General features: G+C 36.9%; 1 protein-coding gene across 2 annotated transcripts in view; it reads left to right on the top strand.

Moving 5' to 3' along the window:
* Positions 1–26,581, top strand: part of EDIL3 (EGF-like repeats and discoidin I-like domains 3) — a 486,664-nt gene that overhangs the window by 332,457 nt on the left and 127,626 nt on the right. For both annotated transcript variants that reach the window (XM_010863387.1, XM_010863386.1), the window contains 3 exons: positions 5,071–5,226; positions 6,858–7,002; positions 15,319–15,503. In XM_010863387.1, the coding sequence (XP_010861689.1) occupies positions 5,071–5,226; positions 6,858–7,002; positions 15,319–15,503 (486 nt within the window). The remainder of the gene's footprint in view (positions 1–5,070; positions 5,227–6,857; positions 7,003–15,318; positions 15,504–26,581) is intronic.

Below are 26,581 nucleotides of genomic sequence, written 5' to 3'. Positions count from 1 at the left end.
TAAAACAGCATTTCTGCCATGCCTTCGAAATATGTACTCAGATTTTCATTTTTTGATTGTTACTCAATTTAAGCTTCAGAAAAATTAGTCAACAGCTCATCAGCTGAAACTCTAGCAGAGATAATTTGACCAACTACAAGAAGGTGTAAACAAGATAATTGAAACAAGATAAAAGATAATTGAAAAAGCAATGTTCAGCACTTTCAAGTGGAATTTGGCTTGCAAAACGGGAGGACACTTTATTCATAGTGTCCAGTGTTTGTTATATATATTAGAAAGATTTAGACTATGAAGACTCTCCATTTGAAAAATGAAGATAGTGGATGAATATGGCTCTTTCACAGCGTTGTGCTCATTTACCTAATACGTTAAGATAGTCTCTTTTGGAGCTTACCTTTAACAAATCTAGCAATTAAAATTCCCAAATCAATCTTTAGAGAACTAACTGAGATTAAAGAGTAATAAGCAAAATTTACCTTGATGGGGAATATTCTCTTATTTGTACCTCCAAACAAAAATGAGACATAAAATGTATTCATGTCAGTAATTTTGATGTCTTAAGTACTAAAATGAGAAAAGCAAAATTGGATATATGAGTCAACTCACTTGGCCCTGTTGGAGAAAAAAGGACCCACAGGCCCAGAAATTAATAAGAAAAATATCGTTTATAGGTTTATATTACAGGAGTGAAAGATGGGCATGCTCACATATCAGAGGCTGGAGACCATTCACCCCAGTTCTTTAGCTCATCCAATTTCTGGATTTTCTTTATAAACAAGTAAGACAGAGAATCGAGTAAGACAAAGCCCCTGCTGGGAGAGATTGAAGGCAGGAGTAGAAGGGAATGACAGAGGATGAGATGGTTGGATGGCATCACCAACTCACTGGACATGAGTTTGAGCAAGCTCCGGAAGATGGTGAAGGACAGGGAAGCCTGGCATGGTGCAGTCCATGGGGTTGCAAAGGGTCCATCATGACTGAGCAAAAGAACAACAATAACAAAGACAGAATCATTTTGTGAACATTAGTTGGGGAAGAACAATCTGAGATAGAAAATGAGATTTAGAGAAACTCAGAATAGAGAGGAAAGTGGACTGTGCCACATTAGCAAACTTTCAGAAGCTTGAAAGGACACTGATTACATGAAGGATTCAGGATTTCCCTTAACATATTAACACCTTTGAAGTCTATGTGCTGTGCTGTACTAAGTCGCTTCAGTCACGTCTGACACTTTGTGACCCCTGTGGACTGTAGCCTGCCAGGCTTCTCTGTCCTTGGGATTCTCCAGGCAAGAATACTGGAGTGGGTTGCCATTTCCTTCTCCAAAGAATGTTTCACACCCAAGGATAGAACCTGTGTCTTATGTCTCCTCCTACATTGACAGGTAGGTTCTTTACCACTAGCGCCACCTAGGAAGTCCCTTAAAATCCATAAATCCAGGGAAATAAAAGATTGTAGACTTTTCAAACACCCAAAAAAGATGTCCTTTGCATTATAGGGGACTGGAATGCAAAAGTAGGAATTCAAGAAACACCTGGAGTAGCAGGCAAATTTGGCCTTGGAGTACAGAATGAAGCAGGGCAAAGGCTAAGAGTTTTGCCAAGAGAATGCACTGGTCGTAGCAAATGCCCTCTTCCAACAACACAAGAGAAAACTCTACACATGGACATCACCAGATGGCCAACACTGAAATCAGATTGATTATATTATTTGCAGCCAAAAATGGAGAAGTGAAAACAAGACTGGGAGCTGACTGTGGCTCAGATCATGAACTCCTTATTGCCAAATTCAGACTTAAATTGAAGAAGTAGGGAAAAACACTAGACCATTCAGATATGACTAAAACAAATCCCTCATGATTATACAGTGGAAGTGAGAAATAGATTTAAGGGACTAGATCTGATAGACAGAGTGCCTGAAGAACTATGGATGGAGGTTCGTGACATTGTACAGGAGACAGGGAGCAAGACTATCCCCAAGAAAAAGAAATGCAAAAAAGCAAATGGCTGTCTGAGGAGGCATCATAAATAGCTGTAAAAAGAAGAGAGGCAAAAGGCAAAGGAGAAAAGGAAAGATATACCCATTTGAATGCAGAGTTCCAAAGAATAACAAAGAGAGATAAGAAAGCCTTCCTCAGTGACCAGTGCAAAGAAATAGAGGAAAATAATAAAATGGGAAAGATTAGAGATCTCTTCAAGAATATTAGAGATACCAAGGGAACATTTCATGCAAAGGTGGGCTCAATAAAGGACAGAAATGGTAGGGACCTAACAGAAGCAGAAGATATTAAGAAGAGGTGGAAAGAATACAGTGAAGAACTGTACAAAAAAGATCTACATGACCAAGATAATCACGATGGTGTAATCACTCACCTAGAGCCAGATTCCTGGAATGTGAAGTCAAGTGGGCCTTAGAAAGCATCACTACGAACAAAGCTAGTGGAGGTGATGGAATTCCAGTTGAGCTCTTTCAAATCCTGAAAGATGATGCTGTGAAAGTGCTGCACTCAATATGCCAGCAAATGTGGAAAACTCAGCAGTGGCCACAGGACTGGAAAGGTCAGTTTTCATTCCAATCCCAAAGAAAGGCAATGCCAAAGAATGCTCAAACTACCACACAATTGCACTCATCTCACACACTAGGAAAGTAATGCTCAAAATTCTCCAAGCCAGGCTTCAGCAATACATGAACCGTGAACTTCCTGATGTTTAAGCTGGTTTTAGAAAAGGCAGAGGAACCAGAGGTCAAATTGCCAACATCCGCCGAATCACCGAAAAAGCAAGAGAGTTCCAGGAGACATCTATTTCAGCTTTATTGACTATGCCAAATCCTTTGACTGTGTGGATCACAATAAACTGGAAAATTCTGAAAGAGATGGGAATACCAGACCACCTGACTTGCCTCCTGAGAAATCTGTATGCAGGTCAAGAAGCAACAGTTAGAACAGTTAGAAGCAACAGTTAGAAATTGGGACAGGGGTACATCAAGGCTGTATATCGTCACCCTGCTATTTAACTTATATGCAGAGTACATCATGAGAAATGCTGGGCTGGAAGAAGCACAAGCTGGAATCAAGATTGCCAGGAGAAATATCAATAACCTCAGATATGCAGATGACACCACCCTTATGGCAGAAAGTGAGAAGAACTAAAGAGCCTCTTGATGAAAATGAAAGAGGAGAGTGAAAAATTTGGCTTAAAGCTCAACATTCAAAAAACTAAGATCATGGTAGTCCAATCACTTCATGGCAAATAGACAGGGAAACAGTGGAAATAGTGGCTGATTTTATTTTTTGGGGTTCCAAAATCACATATGGTGATTGCAGCCATGAAATTAAAAGACACTTACTCCTTGGAAGGAAGGTTTTGACCAACCTAGATAGCATATTAAAAAGCAGAGACATTATTTTGCTAACAAAAGTCTGTTCAGTCAAGGCTATGGTTTTTCCAGTAGTCATATATGAATGTGAGACTTGGACTATAAAGAAAGCTGAGCACCGAAGAATTGATGGTTTTGAACTGTGGTGTTGGAGAAGACTCTTGAGAGTCCCTTGGACTGCAGGGGGATCCAACCAGTCCATCCTAAAGGAAATCAGTCCTGAATGTTCATTGGAAGGACTGATGTTGAAGCTGAAACTCCAATACTTTGGCCACCTGATGCGAAGAGCTGACTTATTTGAAAAGGCCTTGATGCTGTGAAAGATGGAGAAGAGGAGAAGGGTATGACAGAGGATGAGATGGTTGGATGGCATCACCAACTCAATGGACATGAGCTTGAGTAAACTCTGGGATTTGGTGATGGACAGGGAGGCCTGGTGTGCTGTATTCCATGTGGTCACAAAGAGTCGGACAGGACTAAGCGACTGAACTTAACTGAGTTGCAGTGTTTGTCTGGGGTGCAAACTCCAGGGATTGCTTTTGTAGTTCCAATTTTTGACTTTTTAAATATATGACATGAATGTACATATTAAAAACAAATGATTATAGAGGAGCTGGTTTCTTCATGCACAACCTCTGCCATTTCATATGTTAACTCTTATAGTCCTGTCAGAGAGTAGAAAGCCCTTACCACTTACATGAATGTGAAGATTTCCTGATTTCTCTGGAAATGGTCTCTGAATTACACCAATTTAAATCTCTTATACTATGTTATTATTAATATTAATAATTAAGAGAGGAGAGCTTTATAGCAATTTGTCAAGATCATTAAAACATTACCTTTCTACTGAACTTGAGATTTTATAGACATCATAAAGGCATTTTAAAGTGAATGTAACAATTTTTAATGTTTGTCATATATGTAGAAAATATTTTTCTTGCATGGTAGTATTTAATGAATTATTATGTTGTATTGAAAGGAAATTTATACTTAAATATGAGAAAAATGTTGAAAAACTTCTTAGGAGATAATTATGCTGTAGCAAACTGTTGTATTATGACTTGGAATGGGGAGAAAATATGGAGAGAAAACATCAGTTAGAACATCTCCATATAATGGAAAGTATTTGGTGAAAACTCTCCATGACGAGTGTGTACTTAACACAAGCAGAAATTACAATATAAAGATTCAGAAACTGAAGATACTTTTGCATTTGTTTCTTGCCATCATTGTTATCTTTACCTTTTTTTTATTCTAACACTCAAAGATCTCAGGGATTTGCATGTTTTATTTTAAGGGAATTTCTTGAAGTTTAAGCAATTGAGGCACATTAACAGTTATTTTGGTATTAGTTTCACGGTAACATCATTGAGGTTATTTTGAGAAGTTAATATGCTCATTTTTCACTTTGCTAACTCACACTTACATATCATAATCACCAAATGCTTTCAATACTTATATTTTGGGGACACATTACCCTTTTTAAAACTTGTTCCTATATATTGCTTTACTTTAAAAATGAAAAGTATACCATTAGAGAAAGGCATTTTGAAGCTAAACTTGATATAGGCTTGATTTATACTATTTTCAATCTTCACTAATAAAAAAAAAGTTCCATTTGCAAATGTGACACTGTAAGCATTGTTATCTGAAAGCAGGGAAATTATAGTTGATTGTGCTTTGTCTCCTCAGATAAATTTACAGAGAAAAATGAGAGTTACTGGTGTGATTACTCAAGGAGCCAAGAGGATTGGAAGTCCAGAGTATATCAAATCCTACAAAATAGCATATAGTAATGATGGAAAAACTTGGACAATGTACAAAGCGAAAGGCACCAGTGAAGACATGGTAAGACTTCCATGTCATGCTTATTGAACATAACCTGTCATGTGTAATCTATTACCAAGTGACTACTGAATATTCAAAAGTAGTCTTATGTTGTTGAAAATAAATTTATGACTTTTTTAATAGGACCAGTGGTGTGTGGAGAGGGTAAGGAGTTATCCCAAATTATCAGTGTATAGTAGCGACCATATAAATCTTCCTCAGATTTTAATTGGTGGGACAATAAACACTTTATCACAAGGTTAGCATGGTCCTGTGCATGACAGTTAAGTTTTATTTTAACAACAGTCAGCTTTAAATTTCATTTTATTGCTTTGACAGATCATCCTTCTCCTTAAATAAATACAGATCAAAACTGTTAAAGAAAAAATAAAATTTTTAAAGAGAAACACCGAGTTATAGAAAAGATAAATATCTTTCTATACTTAATATCTTAATATTGGAAGAAATTTTTGTTATTCTGCAGAATAAAGTATTTTAGAGGAATATATATCAGTGTGCATCTTCCATAATGATATTCAGTATCTCCTTTGCCCTTTCATATATTTCCAAATTTTTAATTAATTTTAACACAAATTTCTAATTTTAAAAAGCAGCAATGTAGCTCATTCCATTTAAAACTGAATCATTAAAATAGACTGATAAATTTTATGAAAGATTTTTTTAATTAACTTCTTAAATAGGTTTTTTGATTACTAGGTTATATAAAAGATAAAGTAAAATGAGATTTAAAGGAATTAAAAATAACACAGTTTAGCATTTAAATTTTAAAGATAAATTGGTTTTTCACTGGAGATATATATATATAAAGAAATATGAGTCTCTTATCCAATGATCTGGGACTTGAGGACTCACACCCTAAAGCATCATGAATTTGATCACAGCTTGGAGAAGGAAATGACAACCCACTTCAGTACTCTTGCCTGGAAAATCCCATGGACTGAGGAGCCTGGTAGGCTGCAGTCCATGGGGTCGTGAAAAGTCGGACACGACTGAGCGACTTCTCTTTAGAGAAACTAAGTGATCAGGAAATAACATTGAAGGCTGGTTCCTAAAACAACATGCATAATTACTAAGTAGCAAAATGAATAGATAGACCCAGATCCCGGACTAAGTTGAGGAGGCATTTCCCTTTAGAAGCATTCCATTCTAAAGGACTGGACTTAAATTGATAAGCCAACATAATAGGGTATAGATTAAGCCATAGGTTACAGTGGTTTATAGCTTTAATGAGGATTCTATCTATAGATTTTAGATTTGCTTCTGATGGCAAAGTAAGTGAAAGTTGCTTAGTCATGTCCAACTCTTTGCGACACCATAGACTGGATAGTCCATGGAATTCTCCAGGCCAGAATACTGGAGTGGGTAGCCTTTCCCTTCTCCAGGGGATCTTCCCAACCCAGGGATCGAACCCAGGTCTCCCGCACTGCAGGCGGATTCTTTACCAGCTGAGCCATAAGGGAAGCCCTGATGGCAAGGTGCTCTCTAAAAGCTCCAGACCTCTAAATTATTTAGTCCAATCTTTGAGGGACTTGGTTGGGTAGGATATAGAGTCAATATTTGAAAATAGGGTTGTTTTTTTTTTTTTTAAAGCTGCAATGAATAATTTTAAATTCTGTTATTTCTTTATATAGGTATTCCATGGAAACGTTGATAACAACACACCCTATGCTAACTCTTTCACACCCCCCATAAAAGCTCAGTATGTGAGACTCTACCCCCAAGTTTGTCGAAGGCATTGCACTTTGAGAATGGAACTTCTTGGATGTGAACTGTCAGGTGAGTCTCATATTATCTATTTTTGTACTCTCTTTAAAGGAAAACAAAGCACAATTGTATGTAGTGTGTTGCTAGCTTGCAGTTTTTCAATATTCATAGATATTCATTTTTGCTACAAAATGTCTAGGGCTTAGTTCAGTGAGAAGGAGCAAGAGAGAGAGGGTAAAAGAGAAAGAAGTTCTAAAACACACTACAGAATGGGATTAATGTAGAAGGGGCAATGTGTTTCTTTTAGTGGTCAAAGAAAATACAACAAATTTTTACTGGAAACTCTTGTCAAGTTTAAATGTGTCTTTTTAATTTTAATAGCAACTATGATTTATGTTTTATGACAAAATTTCAGTGAAAATTGGAATCTGCCTGACCTCATAAATTGCAGTTACATTTAGACTATACAGCATAGAAAAGTAAGCTTTTTGTTTGTACATCTACCATAAGCGTTTAGTTTCGTCTTTTTTTTTTTCTTTAGGTTTTCCAAGACATGTAAATTTATCATTGTTTCCTAGGGGACAATACTTTAAAAACCAAGATTGCTACTATGAATTCCTAGATCATTATTATCTAGCAACTTACCTATTACTCAAAAAGTGGTTTTTAAACACAAAGATAACTACCAAAGGACTCAAATTTAAATAATTCTAGTCCTCCTGGAGCTTCAAGACTGGATATAAAAATGAAGACTTTATGACTGGGTCTCTTAGTTGTTCACTTTCAATCTAGGTAGATTCTGAACTAAACAGAAAATCTTGCCCAGGCATTTCACCGTGCTGTATTTTTGGTGATGGTTCTTATATTTCTGTCATCAACACTTACAACTCTCTTTGTCACTTTGGCCTGAAATTTTGTTGAAATTACTGTGTTTTTGAGAACACTAAATATCCATTTGTGTCCCACTTTTTAGTACAACCTCCAAGTATGAGAGACTTGCATATTTATAGACCATTTAGTTAAAAATAGAACACATCCCTGCAAAGAGAAAACTGAGAGCATTTTATTCATTTCAAAAGGTTGCATATAATGGTTAAAATGCATGCTTTATTTACCTTCTTGGGTTTATATGTGATTTTAAGAAAGGGAATGGTTTAGAAGGAAATGCAAGTGATTGTTCAAAACAACCAAACTTTAAATGAACCCTTTACATTCAAAGGAATTAGGGGCATTTGGGCAGATGAGTGAATCTATTTTAAGAATCACACTTTCATGCTATATATGGGTTTCCTTTATGAAGCAATCCGTGGTACAGATTTAGTACCATTAATTATCGCAATAGGGACGTTTTCCCCATTTTGGTAATTCGAGCAGGCTTGCTGACTACCCGTAAATCTCTGCGGAATTATTGTTGCACAGTGTTTATTTTGCGTGTCACTGCATCACCACGGGCCAGCATCATCCTGAGCTCATTCATCATAAAGCAATCAGGAGGAAGCCCTCGTGCGATGAAGTCTGCTGCAAGTTCTATGCTTTTAGTTGGTGAACATCGCCTTCCCCAATTTTTCAGTCTTTTGATTCATGAAGGCCAGTCTCAGACATGGCGCAGTTTATACCCTTAAGATATGAATATGTTTTGCTTTCAAGTTTGACAAGAGATTATACCTGACCCTTTACATTTTTACATTTTCAGAAAGAAGTCATACCCCATCTCCTGACCCCACAAATTGATATTAAAAGTGTATTCAGGGAATAATATCTCTTCAGGAATGTTTATAAAAGCTAGGGCACCTTAACTGTAAAAATCAGTTGCGTTGTTAATACTTTATTCTGTTCAACTATTATCCATAACATGGATACACATTGTCCATTCTGGTGAAAAAGTTAATTTATATGTATAAAATATTATGGATGAGAAGGGAAATTCATGGTATGAGGTAAATTGGCAAGAGAGGCTAGCTATAACACTTGGCAATAAACAGTAGCATAATATACCAAACTGTTTCCCACAGTCCCGTGCAACAGTGTAAAACCTAGGCTGCCTTATAGGAGTCAATAAACTGTTATAAGATCTCTCAGGGTGGAAGATAGCAGTTAATCATTTCCCAGACACTTAAAAAAGAGAATTCCCCAATATTCTCTGAAACAGATGTGACTTCAGATGCTTAGAATGAAATGGATCATGATCATAATTAGTAGAGGAATAATCATTCATTCATTCTTTGAGCAAATTATTCAGCACCTCCTCTGGGCTAAGTGGTGGACAATAAAGTGGGCAATGAAATGAATTCTGTGGCTGAGCAGCAGTGGTCAAAGTAAAGGTGCTCCTTTTCTATCCAACACATCAAGTACTGTGTTATATCACAAAAGGAGAAAAACAAATATGTTTCCTTTCACTTGTGTCTCTTCCAAAAGCCAAGGAAGCAGTTGTACAAAGTTCCAGTGGCAAGGTAGGAGGAGGACAGAGAGTTGGTGGTGATGATAGATGAATGAGTCAGAAATCAGACTGACTGATTATTATTATTATCAGTCATAATACAGAGAACGCATGTTAATTTAGAACTGCTTGAAGACAAGCAGCATGCTACTAAGACTTTAGAACTTTCTGGAATCTTTGAGATTTGTCATGAATTTTTGAGGATATTATCAGTTGGTCATGAATTTTTTTCTTTTCTAGCATTTATATTTAGGATCTAGAAATATTTATGAGACCTGGGGTATAGGTTTCCTATGGCAGCAAGAACTGAGCTAGACATCCAATTGGCTGAACCTGTGTGTCAGTTTTTGTCATTTTGCATAGATAGGAGTTTCCTAGAAGGTACAGGTGAAGACAAACATGGAAGAGCCTCAAGAAGGAAAAACTGATTTAGATTGAATGGAACAGAAAGCAAGTAATTGTAGTTAAGAATTAGTTTTATCAAACAAGAGTTTAAGCCACCACTCTTAGATTTCACTTAAAATACTTAGTTTTAGAAACCGCTGCTGCTGCTGCTGCCAAGTCGCATCAGTCATGTCCAACTCTGTGTGACCCCATAGACGGCAGCCCACCAGGCTCCCCCGTCCCTGGGATTCTCCAGGCAAGAACACTGGAGTGGGTTGCCATTTCCTTCTCCAATGCATGAAAGTGAAAAGTGAAAGGGAAGTCACTCAGTCGTGTCCGACTCTTAGCAACCCCATGGACTGCAGCCTACCAGGCTCCTCCGTCCATGGGATTTTCCAGGCAAGAGTACTGGAGTGGGGTGCCATTGCCTTCTCCATTAGAAACTGCAGTCAGTCATAATATATTCTTTAATACCCACTGATATGCTGACTTGTGGATGTAACATTGTCACCTGTTGTGATGAATTTTATGGAAATAATAAATTAGCTAACATTTGCTGAATGCTAGCTACATGCCAGCACTGTTTCTAAATAGTTGATTAACTACTTTTTAAAAATACTTCTTTGAGGTCATTTTTAATATTACCCCTCCAATCAAAAAACATCCACAAGCCTTAATATCCTTATCCATCAGAGTACAGACAGAATGAAAACCACAATCAAAAAAAACTAACCAAACTGATCACATGGATCACAGCCTTGTCTAACTCAATGAAACTATGAGCCATGCTGTGTAAGGCTACCCAAGACAGATGGGTCATTGTGGACAGTTCTGACAAAACATGGTCCACTGGAGAAGGGAATGGCAAACCGCTTCATTATTTTTGCCTTGAGAATTCCATGAACAGTATGAAAAGGCAAAAAGATATAACACTGAAAGATGAACTCCCCAGATGGGTATGTGCCCAATATACTACTGGAGAAGAGTAGAGAAATAACTCCAGAAAGAATGAAGGGGCTAAGCCAAAGCAAAAATGACACCCGGTTGTAGATGTAACTGGTGATGGAAGTAAAGTCCAGTGCTGTAAAGAACAATACTGCATAGGAACCTGGAATGTTAGATCGATGAATCAAGGTAAATTGGAAGTGGTCAAACAGGATATGTCAAGAATGAACATCAACATTTTAGAATTCAGTGAACTAAAATGGACGAAAATGGGCAAATTTAATTCAGATGACCATTACATCTACAACTGTGGGCAAGAATCCCTTAGAAGAAATGGAGTAGCCCTCTTAGTCAACAAAAAGTCCAAATGCAGAACTTGGGTGCGATCTCAAAAATGAAAGAATGATTTCTCTTCTCTTACAGGGCAAGCCATTCAATATCACAGTAATCCAAGTCTATGCCCCAAATCTTCCCTGATAACTCAGTTGGTAAAGAATCAACCTGCAATGCAGGAGATCCAAGTTCAATTCCTGGAGAAGGTATAGGCTACCCACTCCAGTATTCTTGGGCTTCCTTTGTGGTAAAGAATCTGCCTGCAATGCGGGAGACCTAGGTTCGATCCCTGGGTTGGGAAGATCCCCTGGAGAAGAAAAAGGCTACAAACTCCAGTATTCTGGCCTGAGAATTCCCTGGACTGTATAGTCCATAGGGTTGCAAAAAGTTGGAAACGACTGAGTAGCTTTCTGGGAAAGATTGAGGGCAGGAGGAGAAGGGGATGAGGGAGGATGAGATGGTTGGATGGCATCACCAACTCAATGGACATGAGTTTGGATAAACTCCGGAAGTTGGTGATGGACAGGGAGGCCTGGCGTGCTGCATTCATGAGGTCACAAAGAGTCGGACACACTGAGCAACTGAACTGAGCTGAGTGGCTTTCACTTTTCATGCCCCAAATACTAATGCCAAAGAAGCTGAACAGTTCAGTGGCAACCTAAAAGACCTTCTAAACTTCGAACAAAAAAAGGTGTCCTTTTCATCATAGGGGACTGGAATGTAAAAGTAGGAAGTCAAGACATCCCTGGAGTAACAGGCAAGTTTGGCCTTGGAGTACAAAATGAACAAGGCAAAGGTAACAGAGTTTTGCCAAGAGAACACACTGGTCAGAGCAAGAACCTTCTTCCAACAACAAAAGAGATGACTCTACACTTGGACATCACCAGATGGTCAATAACAAAATCGGATTGATAATATTCTTTGCAGCTGAAGATGGAGAAGCTCTATACTATCAGAAAAAACAAGACTGAGCTGACTGTAGCTCAGATCATGAACTTCTTATTGCAAAATTTAGATTTAAATTGAAAAAGTAGGGAAAACCACTAGACCATTCAGGTATGACCTAAATCAAATCCCTTATGATTACACAGTTGAAGTGACAAATAGATTCAAGCAATTTGATGTGATAGATAGAATGCCTGAAGAACTATGGGTGGAGGTTCATAAGATTGTACAGGATGCATTGATTGAAACCATCCCCCCAAAAAAGAAATGCAGAAAAGCAAAATGGGTGTCTAAGGAGGCCTTATAAATTGATGAGAAAAGTAGAGAAGCCGAAGGTGAAAGAAAAAAGGAAAGTATATCCATCTGAATGCAGAGTTCCAAAGAATATCAAGGAGAGATAAGAAAGCCTTCTTAAGTGATCAAAGCAAAGAAATAGAGGAAAGCAATAGAACGGGAAAGACTAAAGATCTCCTCAAGAAAATTAGAGATACAAAAGGGAACATTGCATGCAAAATGGGAACAGAAAAGGACAGAAATGGTATGGACCTAAATGAAGCAGAAGATATTAAGAAGAGGTGACAAGAATACGCAGAAGACTATACAAAAATATCTTAATGACCCAAATAATCACACTGGTGTGATCACTCACCTAGAACCAGACATCCTGGAGTACGAAGTCAAGTGAGCCTTAGAAAGCATCACTACAAACAAAGCTAGTGGAGGTGATGAAATTCGAGCTGAGCTATTTCAAATCCTAAAAGACGATGATGTGAAAATGCTGCACTCAATATGCCAGCGAATATGGAAAACTCAGCAGTGGCCAGAGGACTGGAAAAGATCTGCTTTCATTCCAATCCCAAAGAAAGGCAAGGCCAAAGAATGCTCAAACTACCACACAGTTTCACTCATCTCACACGCTAACAAAATAAAGCTCAAAATTTTCCAGGCTAGTCTTCAATAGTATGTGAACTGAGAACTTCCAGATGTTCAAACTGGATTTAGAAAAGGCAGAGGAACCAGAGATCAAATTACCAATATCCATTGGATCATTGAAAAAGCAAGAGAATGCCAGAAAAACATCTACTTCTACTTCATTGACTACGCTAATCCTTGGACTCTGTTGATCACAAAAACTGTGGAAAATTCTTAAAGAGATAAGAATACCAGATCACCTTACCTGCCTCCTGAGAAATCTGTATGCAGGTCAAGAAACAACAGTTAGAACCAGACATGAAGCAAAAGACTGGTTCCAAATGGGGAAAGGAGTACATCAAGGCTGTATATTGTCACCCTGCTTATTTAACTTATAGGCAGAGTACATCATGCAAAATGCCCGGCTGGATGAAGCACAAACTGGAATCAAGATTGCTGGAAGAAATATCAATCACCCCAGATATGCAGATGATACAACCCTTAAGGAAGAAAGTGAAGAGGAAGTAAAGAGCCTCTTGATGATAGTGCAAGAGGAGAGTGAAAAAGTTGGCTTAAAACTCAATATTCAAAAAAAAAAACCTCAATATTCAGAAAACCAAGATCATGCCATCTGGTCCCATCACTTTATGGCAAATAGATGGGGAAACAGTGGAAACAGTAGCTGACTTTATTTTTCTGGGCTCCAAAATCACTGCAGATGGTGACTGCAGCCATGAAATTAAAAGACGCTTACTCCTTGGAAGAACAGCTATGACCAACCTAGACAGCATATTAAAAAGCAGAGACATTACTTTGCTGACAAAGGTCTGTCTAGTGAAAGCTATGATTTTTCCAGTAGTCATCAATGGATGTGAGAGTTGGACCATAAACACAGCTGAGCGCCAAAGAATTGATGCTTTTGACCTGTGTTGTTGGAGACGATTTTTGAGATTCCTTGGACTGCAAGGAGATCCAACCAGTGAATCCTAAAGGAAATCAGTCCTGAATACTCATGGAAGGACTGATACTGAAGCTGAAGCTCTAATACCTTGGCCACCTGATGCAAAGGGCTGACTCATTGGAAAAGACCCTGATGCTGGGAAAGATTGAAGGCAGGAGGAAAAGGGGATGACAGAGGATGAGATTGTTGGATGGCAATACCGACTCAATGTATGTGAGTTTGAGCAAGCTCTGGGAGTTGGTAATGGACAGGGAGGCCTTGTGTCCTACAGTCTATGGGGTCACAAAGAGTTGGACATATGTGAGCAACTGAACTGAACTTATTATTATCACCATTTTACTGATGATAAGACTGAGGCACAAACAGGTTTAGTAATAGGTACAAGGCAACACATCTAGTAAGTCAAGCACCAGTTGAGTGTGAAGAGATGGCATTGATCGGTCTCCTATTTTATCTTGGTTTTCTTGATGATCACACTACCTTGTGTGTTCTTTGGCCAAAACGTAAAATTTTACAAATGAAGACTCAACTGCTGTCTAATGTAATCATATAATCACACTGCATTTTACAAGGTTCATGAATGTAATTTTGTCAGAGTTGTAATTCAAAATTACTAAATTCTGTGTATATGTACACACACAGACTAGATTTTTCAAAAACAGACAAACCCAAATTTCACACCACGTCACACTTGAAAATATATGTGGCAGATTTGAGAATCTTCAAAAAATATCCACTACTAAAAGTTATTGAGTATGATTGAAACACAAAAATGTATGAAAAGGCTGTCCAGTCATGGTTTTTGCTAGAATTAGCTCATTTCTTCTGTTACCTATTAAATTTTATACTAGCACACTGCAGGGCACATGGTAAACACTGAATAAATAAGAGCTTCTTACCTTCCAGAAGAGGCCATATTGGTACTATAAGAGTCACTGATAATGATTAACAGGTTTCTTGGAAAATAAAATACTGTCCAGTTTAGAATATAACATCGGAGCAGTTTGTGAAAATGACATTGTCCTGGGAGAATTTTCATTTGCAGTGTTATAGAAACAGATAAAAGAAAACCAAATATATTTTCTGATAAAATCTTCCAGTTTTAAGGACAAAATGAAGCTGTTGAGAACCAGGGACCCGTTATGAGGCTATCAGTAATGAGATAGGAGAGAGCATTTCAACATTGTTTTCATTTTGCAAAATCATATATCAGAGAAAAGTAGTTTGAATTGTCTGTCTTGTTTTCAATTTTTCCAAAATATATTCAGACAGAATAGTTTGAATTGGCTATCTTGTTTTTCGATTTTGTTTCAGATTATAGCCTTTTTTTTTTTTTTTACTTTAGATGCTCTCTCTTTGGGGGAATGAATAGCATTATGCTTAATCTTCTCTTGCCTATCTAAAATGAATGCTGCAGACTTTCAGGGTGATATATTATTTTTCTCATGGCACCCTTCTCATTTTCTTCCAGGCTGTTCTGAGCCTCTGGGGATGAAATCAGGACATATACAAGACTATCAGATCACTGCCTCCAGCATCTTCAGAACTCTCAATATGGACATGTTCACTTGGGAACCAAGGAAAGCCCGGCTGGACAAGCAGGGCAAAGTGAATGCCTGGACCTCCGGCCACAATGACCAATCACAGTGGCTACAGGTAATATTTTCTAAAAATCTCACAACCCACTGTCTTTCTTCCTTCTAAGATTTCCTGTTAGTTAGGTGTCTATAGGAGTCATTACCTTCATGCTAATTTAAATGTGTCTTCCTGTTTGGCTTAACTAAATGGGTAAAACAAAAATTCCTTATGAATTCATTTTCATGTATTGTTTATACGCTGATGTTGATGTACAGATGCTACTGTCAGATTGAGGCAGCAGAGTGAACCAAATCACACCATGTACAGGTCAATTCAATTGATTATGTGATCATTTGCATTTTAACTCTCATCTCTTCTAATGCTCTGTGTCAATATTGGTTTGAAAGCATCACAGCAGAAAGCCAAACCACCTTGAAATCATGCCACTGACCTGCAGATTGTTCCCGTAGAATCATGACTCATGGCTTATTAGCCCTTTACCTGTGGTTGCTAAGCAACGGAGTGATTTGATTACATTCTCATAAGAGTGCTTGCTTATAGAAGGAAAGCATAGACATTGCAGAGTGTGTTTATCATTTGCCAATGAGGTAAGGTTACAGTCAGTGCTTTTTAAAACAACCTTCTTGAAATGCACTTATTTGTGGAGTACTTTTAGGTAGGCACAAATTTGTTAATGTCTTCTGTGGCAAAGAAGACAGCTTAATTCCATCATGAGCTCATTTTATTTAAGAAAGATGAGTTCTCCTCTTACTGATTTTTATGCTGCATTTATGAGTTTCAAAGTTGTAATTCATTGTATTTCTGGAAATAGCAAAAACAATTACAATGGCAAATCTCACCTCTCATCAAACCAAATCTGCACATATGAAATTATACTTACCAAATCACCTGAAATTTCTCATAATCTCTTCTTTCTTGACCTTATTTTTTCCCTACTCTTACTTTTTCACTATTCTTATTTTTTTCTTTACTGTCCTGTGACATTCTGTCTGGATCTTTATTGATCTGAAGCTCTGAAGCTTTATTAAGGTCTCACATTACCATATACTATACATAATTATGTATGTCTTTCTCCTTTTCCTATTCTTTGAGCTTTTTGAAGGTAGGTTTTATATACCTATATAAAACACTAAATATTTATCATCCCACAACCCAGTCTTATGTCCTTGTGTATAAGTAGCAATACTACTAAATGAAATAATTCACTTGATAAATGTGTATGATGCCCCTGTGAAGCATCACAGAGCGTGATAAATAGTGATGGTACAGAAGCGAGCAACACAGTTTGCGTTCCTAAGACATCACCTGTTTCATCAGCCATTGTTCTTATTTGGTTTGGATGACACCACAGTTTGTTTATCTTCATCCTTTTAGCTGGTTCTTCTCACTGTCCTTCCCCAGGCCACCCTTCCAGGTTATCTTCCCAACAACCTCACTCTCACCAACTCTATACACTCACCTTAACTAATTTAGCAAGAACTGGTTATTTCAACTACTGGAATGGATTCAACTGCTTTAACATTCTATTACTTCTCATCATCCCCACAGCTACTTCCAAGATCTAGGCCACTGCCCTCTTTCACCTGGGTTTTTGCAGAAGCCTCCTAACCAGCCTTCTGTCTTCTGGCCTTACTCTCTAAAAACCTGTTTCCAAGATTGCCATCCATGTGAATTTTTTTCTGAAGTGTAAATGTGATTCTTTTACTCCTTTTTTAAACCCTTCAGTTGTTCTCTATCAGCCACAGAATAAAGGGAAGCTTCCTTAAGATAGCCTAAAAATCTGTTTGTGATTTGGCCTCAATTCATCTCTCACCACCCTTCTAATTTTGCTTCAGTTTCTCAAACTAAACAACACTATCTCTCTCTTCCCCATCCTTTATAAACATCGTCTTCCTGGAGAAAAAAGAATGGAAAGAGCTCCTCTACCCACAAAATCTCAGCCCGCTGTTGGTTAAATACTTCAACTGTAGTTTTGCTTTTCTGTAGATGTGCTTTTCTCTGTCCGGCTTCGCTGCCAGCTCCATCCCATACCACATCTGGCTTAAATTGTCTCCTGGACATACTGTGTCCCCTGTAATTCTCTCACGGTCCATTATCACAATCCACTGGAAATTGTGTTTTTGTGCTGCTTTACTTGCTCAGGGCAGATGGAACCACATTTGTCTTTTTTCTACTTTCTCAACCTGTTGTCCAGTACCTAACTAAATAACCTGTCACAACATCTGACATGTGGTAGGCACTCAGTAAATACTGTTTTTGTCTTCTTAAAGTATAATTGATTTATAATATTGTGATGGTTTCATGTGTACAGCACAATGATTCAATCTTACATATATATATTTAATATATATATATATATATACATTTTTAGATTCTTTTCCCTTATAGGTTATTACAAAATATTGAGGATAGTTCCCTGTGCCATACAGTAGGTCCTTGTGGGTCATCTTTTTATATATAATACTGTGTATATATTAATTTCAACCTCCTAATTTATCCTTTCCCCATCCCCTTTCCCTTTTGGTAACCACAGGTTTGTTTTCTATGTCTGGGTCTGTGTAAGTGATAGCATATGATATTTGTCCTTCTCTGCCTGGCTTACTTCACTTAGTATGATAATCTCGAGGGCCATCCATGTTGCTGCAAATGGCATCACTTCATTATTGTTCATGGCTGAATATTTTCCATTGTATATGTATGCAGCATCTTCTTTATCCATTCACTTGTAGCTGGATATTTAGGTGTTTCAATGTCTTGGCTGTTGTAAATGTTAATAGTGCTGCAGTGAACATTGGGGTGCAGGTGTCTTTTTGAAGTATAGTTTTCCCCAGCTGATGCCCAGGAATAGGATCACAGGATCATATTATAACCCTGTGTTTAGTTTCTTAAGGAACCTCTGTATTGTTTTCCACTGTGGCTGTATCACTTTATATTCTCATGATAAGTACTGCTGAATGAAAGAATGAATTAATCCATCAAAGAATTAAATAAGTTATTGATTTGTACTTAAAATGCATATAATTTGATCCCCAGTTTGAGACCAACTGCTAATATCCTCAAAATTTTGAGTAATATTTGAAAAGTAAATCTAAAAGATCATATTAAAATTCCAACCTTTTTACTAAAGGAAGTGGATAGCTTTTGTGAACTTTTCAAGTTCTTAATTAGAAGAGACCATGGAGAATTTCCTTTCCATTTGTTAGACTTGAATGGTGAAGTTTAACTTGTTCTTTGTCACTATATAATACTTTTAAAATTGAAAACATACCAGTCATATCTCAGATTCACTGGGTATGGCTAATGTTTGTGAATCATAATGCCATGTGAAATAAAATATTTTACACCCCATAAGTAATTCAAAAAGACTGGTAGACTCTAGAAATAACCACTTAAGGGTATTGCCAATGGAAAATTTCTTTAGAAAGATAAAACAAGTATTTTTACGTACATGAATCAGGGTGTAATGTTCAGTGCAAACCTTCATCCATCACTTTTTTAAGATGACTTTTCATCTGTCTTCTTAAAGTCACTTGCATGCTGAAATTGATTCATTCTGTTGGTGACAGATTTTCTGTCAATTCAAGGACCAATTCTTTCAGTATGTCTATTCTTTTGTTGTGGCAAAACATATTCAGAATCTCCAAGGCAAGGGAAATTGACATCTTTGCTTATTTTTTTCTTTTTTGACATCATGCAAGAAAATGCTCCAGCACTGTAACTATTTTTAGTGCTTTCTCCTCAAGAGAGTAGAATCTGTTCAACTGTACTTTGTTATACTTGTATCTTTGTTGGAAATAAGATTAATATTTTCATAGATAATGTATAGGGTGATATTTTTTAAATCTTTGGTGTACAGTCAATTTTTATCCTTATTTAGGGCTTCTGAATTTATAAATTTTATCTGTAATCTTAACTAAGATGCATTGCTTTAGAGAAACAGCTCTTCAGAAGATAAACTATGATGGTAATTTAAATTCTCTTCCTTCATTATTGATCTCCTGCTAATTTTTTAAATTATTTTATATGCCAACTATACATGTAACCCTCTAATAATGAGAGTTTTATTTAAGTTTTGTAGTTTTTTCCAAAACTTAATCATATATTATCTGGAAATACAATTGAAAATGAATCCTCAAAAACCCTTTATGCCCAATTGTGATATATTTTAAGGAATACTTATGCATTCTTTTAAGAAATTCTTATGTATTCAAATATCACTTTAATATTTATTCTTATTATTACTTTAATGTTGCTTCTTGTCTCTTCTCTAAAGTCAGAATCTCAGCAATTCCTCAGCCAAATGTTTTTGTGGGATTTATTTGGAGTGATCTTACCTAATTGATTTGCTTCCTTGAACTACTGTTAATCTTGTAATCATCATAATATTTCTGTATGAACACGGTAAAAATATGTTAAGTCCACAGGCAGCCCTAGGTGAGAGGCATTTCTCAGACCTCTGAAAAACCATTATCCCATCTCTTGATATGTTTGATGGTCTCTTAAGCTTTATGTAGGAAATTCTATCAGTGTGTTTTCCAGAATCCTACAAAGGTTAAATTCTAAGACCTCCTTTTAAAGTCTTACTATACCTAAGTTGAAAGGTCATAATGCAATCATTCCTGACTTGGAGTTGAACATTCTTAACACATGGTTACATTAGATTTTAAACCCTGTTTTCAGATAAAGTGACATTTTAAACAAATTGAATTTACAGAGATCTTTTAGAATCAAACCAGGCCCCTCAGTCCATGGAATTCTCCAGGCAAGAATACTAGAGTGGGTAGCCATTCCCTTCTCCAGGGGATCTTCCCAATCCAAAGTCTCCTGCATTTCAGGCAGATTCTTTACCATCTGAGCCACCAGGGAAGCCCATAAGATAAAGTGGCATTTTAAGCAAATTGAATTTACAGACATCTTTTAGAATCAAGCTGTTATTTCCTATGTTATTTTCTAAGCAAAACCCCAGAAGTTTTGTTGGGTTTTAACATGGATTAAATAAGACAAATAACAGAAAAGAGGAAGCACGTAGTGAGTACTCAGCCACCCGTTCCTTCTTTCTCTTTCTGGTGGCTTTTGATAAAACAGAACATCATCTGACACCAATTATAACCAAGCAGAAAGATATGCATATGTATTTTTGCTTCTTCCAAAAGGAAATTTCCAATAAAACTATGAAATGGAAATATCATTACTTCAGTTACAGACTGAGCAATGTTGATAAATTGTATACATTTGCATTGGCAAGAAAAAATTATAAATATTTTTACCTAGGCAGCATCAGCTATTTTTCAGATTCTTTACCTGAGAGCAGTAATAATATTATTACTAACTTAAAAAGAACACTATGTCATTTAGCAATGTTCTATACTGAAATCATGCCCTTTTTAGAATGGCTGCATGCTTTTAAAGTTCATTTTCAGGATGTTTTCAAAAGATTGAGTAAATTCCCTTTTGTTTATGCTCAGATTATACAAAGTGATTAAAATTCAGCATGAGGTTGATGTTTAGTGACATTCTATCAGGAGTAGGTGTATTATTGTTGATAATCTTCAAAATTGTGAAGAAATATCTTGCTGTAGTAGATACATCTAAACAAAGAACACTATGAACTAACTTGCATTGATTAAAAACTTCTTTTGAATAAGACCTCATAAATTTTCTGTGTATGTACTCATTGCCCTATTTATTGGTGGTGACTAAAGAAAATGGATAACTCACCATCTGTAGTTGAATCTATTAAAAAATTTTCAGATTTCATAAAGAGTAGCATAATATAAATGACTAATAGGAAGAAAAATGTCACAATGTCACTTAAGAAATGACCTTTTGTTCTGTTTCGTGAGACATTTGCTAATTTAAGGTAGTTTGCATATTATTTCAACCAAATTATAGAATTAATAGAGTTGTTAGACTGCATACTTTAATGCTGACCTTTGTCAGAATTGCAGCTAACCCTACACAGTTTCATTTCAATACTAATTTCAGGGAAATGTGTAAGAAAGCAATTGAATTTTGGTCTTCAAATTAAATAAGCCTTATTTAATTTAGTCCATTTCATATTTTTAAAAGGGAGTGTTGTAGCCATAAAATTTATTAACTTTTTTCAAGCCATTAACTTCCCTTGCCTTCTGGACAATTCATGTAGAAAAGAGCTAAAGGAAAGATTTTTGAACATCAAGGGGCCTCTAAGCCACTGGAAAACATTTGGCAAGAAGAAGGAATATTCTGATTTCTGATTCACTCTTTCAATATTTCATATATAGGAAACAGTAAGCCTGCATGAAGTGTTCAGTTATAAAGCAGATCTAAAAGAGATCGAATAATGAAACAATTTATGTAGGATTATAAAACATCTTCTATTTTTCATAAATGGTAATGTATTTTGGAGTGCATGAAATGAATCAAAGGAGGGCTATACTTTGCTTGGACTATAAATTCACCTTTAAATGTGTTTATAATTTTATAATATCAAAGGAAATCTCCACAATCCAATTAGGAAAGAAATTCTTTTTTTTAAAGACTTATTCATTTATTTTTGGCTGCACTAGGTCCTTGTTGCTACACGTGGACTTTCTCTAGTTGTGGTGGGTGGGGGCTGCTCTGCACTTGAGGTGCATGGTCTTCTGATTGTAGTGGCTTCTCTTGTTGCAGAGCACAGGCTCTAGGGTGTATGGACTTCAGTAGCAGTGATGCGAGGGCTCAGTAGTTGTAGCCTCTGGGCTCTCGAGCACAGGGTCAGTAGGTGTGGTGCATGGGCTTAATTGTCCCTTAGTTAGGATGTGGGATCTTCCCAGACCAGGGATCAAACCCATGTCCCCTGCATTGGCAGGCAGATTCTTAACCGCTGGACCACCAGGGAAGTCCAAGGTTGGGGGGGAACCACTTTTGATGAGGAAAGCACAATTGAGTAGGGTATGTATACAGAAAATACTTTTACGGCAAAAGAAAGTGCTATCAACATCAGTGTATTTGTACTGAGTGCATAATTTGAATGCCAAAAATCTGATTTCAAAGGCTGACAAATCACATCAATACTATGGGATCAGCTTTTGCTCTTTTCCTAAACTGTAGATATTACAAAAAAAGATAATCTCTCAGGCAGCCTTTCCTTTAAAAAAAAAAAAAAAACTCTTACATCACTAAGATTCTGGTATCTAAATGATGATTGGCCAAATCCAAAGTAGTCAGAAAATTACCAAGCCTCCCAGATAATTTCTGGTGAAGTTAATAAAGAGACATCATATAATTAGTATTATAGTATAGCCATAAATTAATCTTTTTAAAAGTTAACTTTGTATTATTCATATTGTGTGCACGCATGCTAAGTCGCTTCAGTAGTGTGACTCTGTGATGCTATGCACCATAGCCTGCCAGGCTCCTCTGTCTGTGGGGTTCTCCAGGCAAGAATACTGGAATGGGGTGCCATACCCATTCCAGGGTATCTTTTCAAAAAGATTCCAAAAAGATTCCAGGGGATCTTTTTGACCCAGGGATTGAACCTGAATCTCTTCAGTCTCCTGCATTGGCAGGCAGGTTCTTTACCACTAGCCTCACCTGGGAAGCCCTGTTATGCATATTATATCTACTTAGTACTCCAGATATTGCCCCTACGTTTCCATCCATTCTCATTTGTAGTAATTTCTTTGTGTTATATCTCTCTTTGAACAGCTTGAAAGAAAAGAATTCCCTAAGACAAGGCAATGAGGCATATCAAGACATTATGAAGTACTAATGTATTAGCATTTACATATAGCACATCATGAGAAATACACAAAGCAATAGTTCGGGTGATGGGAGGAGTAGACGAGATTGAGGGCAGGGTGCAGTTTTGGAAAGCAAGCCTTGATTGTACCTAAAAATTGTTTGTCGGCTTTGTTCAGAGCCTTTGTTCAGAACCTTTGGTTCAGAGGTTATTCTAAATGGCTTCATAATTTTTTTTAATTCAAATAAATATTTTTGAGATACCTATTATAACAGGTACAAAGAATTGAAAGAAATATCCAGCATTGCGTCTGCCTTCAGGTATGATTACTGAAGCTCTATTGTCATGGATTCAACATTCCAAAAGCAATAAACAGAAATGTAGGAAGTTGGATGCATCTGCTTAGGAGCCATATTTGAAACCACTGCAAAACTGAACAGCGGGATTTAAAAGAATTGTATGTGCACAGCAGGCCCATTCATGTTTTTATGATAATGAGAACCGAATGACTTCTGATTCCTTTGTGTGCAAATGAATTTTAATTTGTGGCTATTAGCTATCTTTATAGTAGCAAAATATAGTTACAAGAATAGTAATCATTTTCCTCTAAAAATATGAGTTGAAAATATGCCAATGAGTAAAATTTAGAACTTGGGAATACTGTTTCAAGTAAGATGAACATTTGTAAAGCCTTTCAGATAAAATAGGAATCAACTTTAATCGGCGATCTCATTTTGTCTTTAGAGCAGCCTTCTCAGTGACTAAGCTATTTCTGTTTTATGAGGCTACAGAGACTCTCAGAGACTTGCTAAAGACTAAGCAGTCAGTCAGCAGTACAAGGGGAACTCAGTACAGCAGGAAGCTCATGCAGTGACTTTTACCACACTCTGGTAAACCGTTTAAGTGAGTGTGGGGACTCCTGTTTTCAGGGAATGTGTGTTGGTTTAGGAAGCTCTGGCTACGGCTTTCTTGAAGGAGAGCTTCTGGTACCTCTGTGCATCCAGCTTGCTCTCTACATTTGTGGTTTGGTACTATAAAAATAGTATATCCCTTATGGTGTTACTAAACATTGAACCCACACATTAAATATCTACAAATTTTCTTTTTCTTTTTTTCTTCTAAGATGAAGCAGATAGGAAATATGCAAATTCTAGCTTTTTCTTCCTATAACTCGGTGGTGTATTGTTTGTGCACATGCCACATCTTAGACAAAGCTTCTCTACCCAACACTCTTGATTGTAGTTAAGGCCATCTGGCCTGATTACTTTGGTTTATCCTAGAGATCTTTGTCATTTTTCTTCAAAGTCAATGGTGCTATGATGAATAGGTTATTGAGTTTTCATTTACATTCATGAGTAAGGTGTCTTTCGTTTGTGAAGTATTTATTTGCTAGCTATTGTCAACATAAATGTATTTATAGAAAATATTACATTCATTTTTCTCTTTCACTATTAGCATTTCAATGAGGAAAACATGCCCTAGTGAAGTGACTTTTAAGTTTCTAGCGTCTCTGTTTAATGCTGCTATTTTAGTTCTTTGGCACAATATGTCTCCTGGAAAGTGTAGGTCCACCTAACCATGCCCCTTTTAGTGTTAGCCTTTGGTTAGAATATTCCCTCATATCCTTTAGGATGTGCCTGACATATCTGCCAACCCTTAATTAGCTTCCAGTTAATCACTTTCTGGAGCTACTGTATTTTTCAGAGGAAAATAGACATCAATTTTCTTGGCCATTATCAAGCCAACCAGAATTTTGACTTCGTAACGCATCACTTAGGCTCTTCGCCCAGGTCTGTCAAGTTATCCAGTGCTACTCCCTCCGTTTGGCCTCCCTGCTCTCCTCTGTGAAACCTTCTTGTACCCTCTTCTCATCTGAGCTCTCCTGGGTTCTTGTGATTTGCTTTATCTTCTCTTAGGTCTTGCATTCCAGCTCCAGCCTGCCCTCTGAAGGCTGATTGCCTGTTTATCATCATCTCATTCTCATCTTTGTGGAGTTTCAGCCCTGCCCTGGCTCTCACTGGGCCATCTTGCTGTCCTAGCTGATTTCAGTCTTTGCTCTCTTAGCTTCTGGTCCTGGCACTCAAGATTTCTATTTCTCCAGATGCTTCTTTTCTTCAAATAGTTCCCCTACCAGAATCCAGTCTTCTCAGCTATAGACCTGGAGTTTCTAAAAGGTCCTCTCTTTCTCAGTCTGATTATGAACTGATGAAATTAGGATAATGTATATCACTCTTTCATTCTGAAAATGTGTATACTTTAGAACAAATGAGATTCCTTTTCTTAGTTTTTAGAATGTTTATTTTTAAGCTATCATTTTCACTCTCTTCTTTCACCCTCATCAAAAGGCTCCTTAGTTCCTCTTCATTTTCAGCCATAGAATGGTATCATCTGCATATATGAATTTGTTGATATTTCTCCTGGAAATCTTGATTCCAAGTTGTGATTCATCCAACCTGACATTTCCCATGATGTACTCTGCATATAAGTTAAATAAGCAGGGTGACAATATACAGTCTTGTCGTACTCCTTTCCCAGTTTGGAACCAGTCAGTTGTTCCATGCCCGGTTCTAACTTTTGCTTCTTTACCTACATATAGGTTTCTCAAGAGGCAGGTAAGGTGTTGTGGTATTCCCACCTTATTAAGAATTTTTCCATTTGTTGTGATCCACACAGTCAAAGACTTTCTCATAATCAGTGAAGTATACATTTTTCTGGAACTCCCTTGATTTCTCTATGATCCAACTAATGTTGACAATTTGATCTCTGGTTTCTCTGCCTTTTCTAAACCCAGCTTATATCTAGAAGTTCTCAGTTCACATACTGCTGAAGCCTAGCTTGAAGAATTTTGAGCATAACCTTACTAGCAGGTTAAGTAAGTGCAATTGTATGGTCAAACCAAGCCTGTAAAATTGCCTGAATGGATTCAGAGCATTTTCATTTTCTCATCAGAAGGAATGTTGTATATAAGCTAAAGTCGACCCTGGTGTATCTGAAGTGTAGTCAACCCATGTCATGAATAAAACGGTCTCTATACATTGACCACTCCAAGAGCATCAAGTAACATAGGAACAGTTTTGCCTCTTAAGAAACAGTTCCTATGTGTTAGTGGGCTTACTAACAAGTGGAGTTTACAACAGCACACAGATATTTATTTGTCAACTCAAATAGTAAAAATAAAAAATTCTTCTTTGGAGAAATGTCTATTTAGTTCTCTGGCCCATTTTTTGATTGGGTCGTTTATTTTTCTGGAGTTGAGCTGTAGGAGTTGCTTGTATATTTTTGAGATTAGTTGTTTGTCAGTTGCTTCATTTGCTATTATTTTCTCCCATTCTGAAGGCTGTCTTTTCACCTTGCTAATAGTTTCCTTTGATGTGCAGAAGCTTTTAAGGTTAATTAGGTCCCATTTGTTTATTTTTTATTTTATTTCCAATAT

This window comes from Bison bison, unplaced genomic scaffold (assembly GCF_000754665.1).
Source record: "Bison bison bison isolate TAMUID 2011002044 unplaced genomic scaffold, Bison_UMD1.0 scf7180017864490, whole genome shotgun sequence".
NCBI classification, from domain to species: Eukaryota; Metazoa; Chordata; class Mammalia; order Artiodactyla; family Bovidae; genus Bison; species Bison bison.
This window is presented reverse-complemented; position numbering and strand designations above follow the sequence as displayed.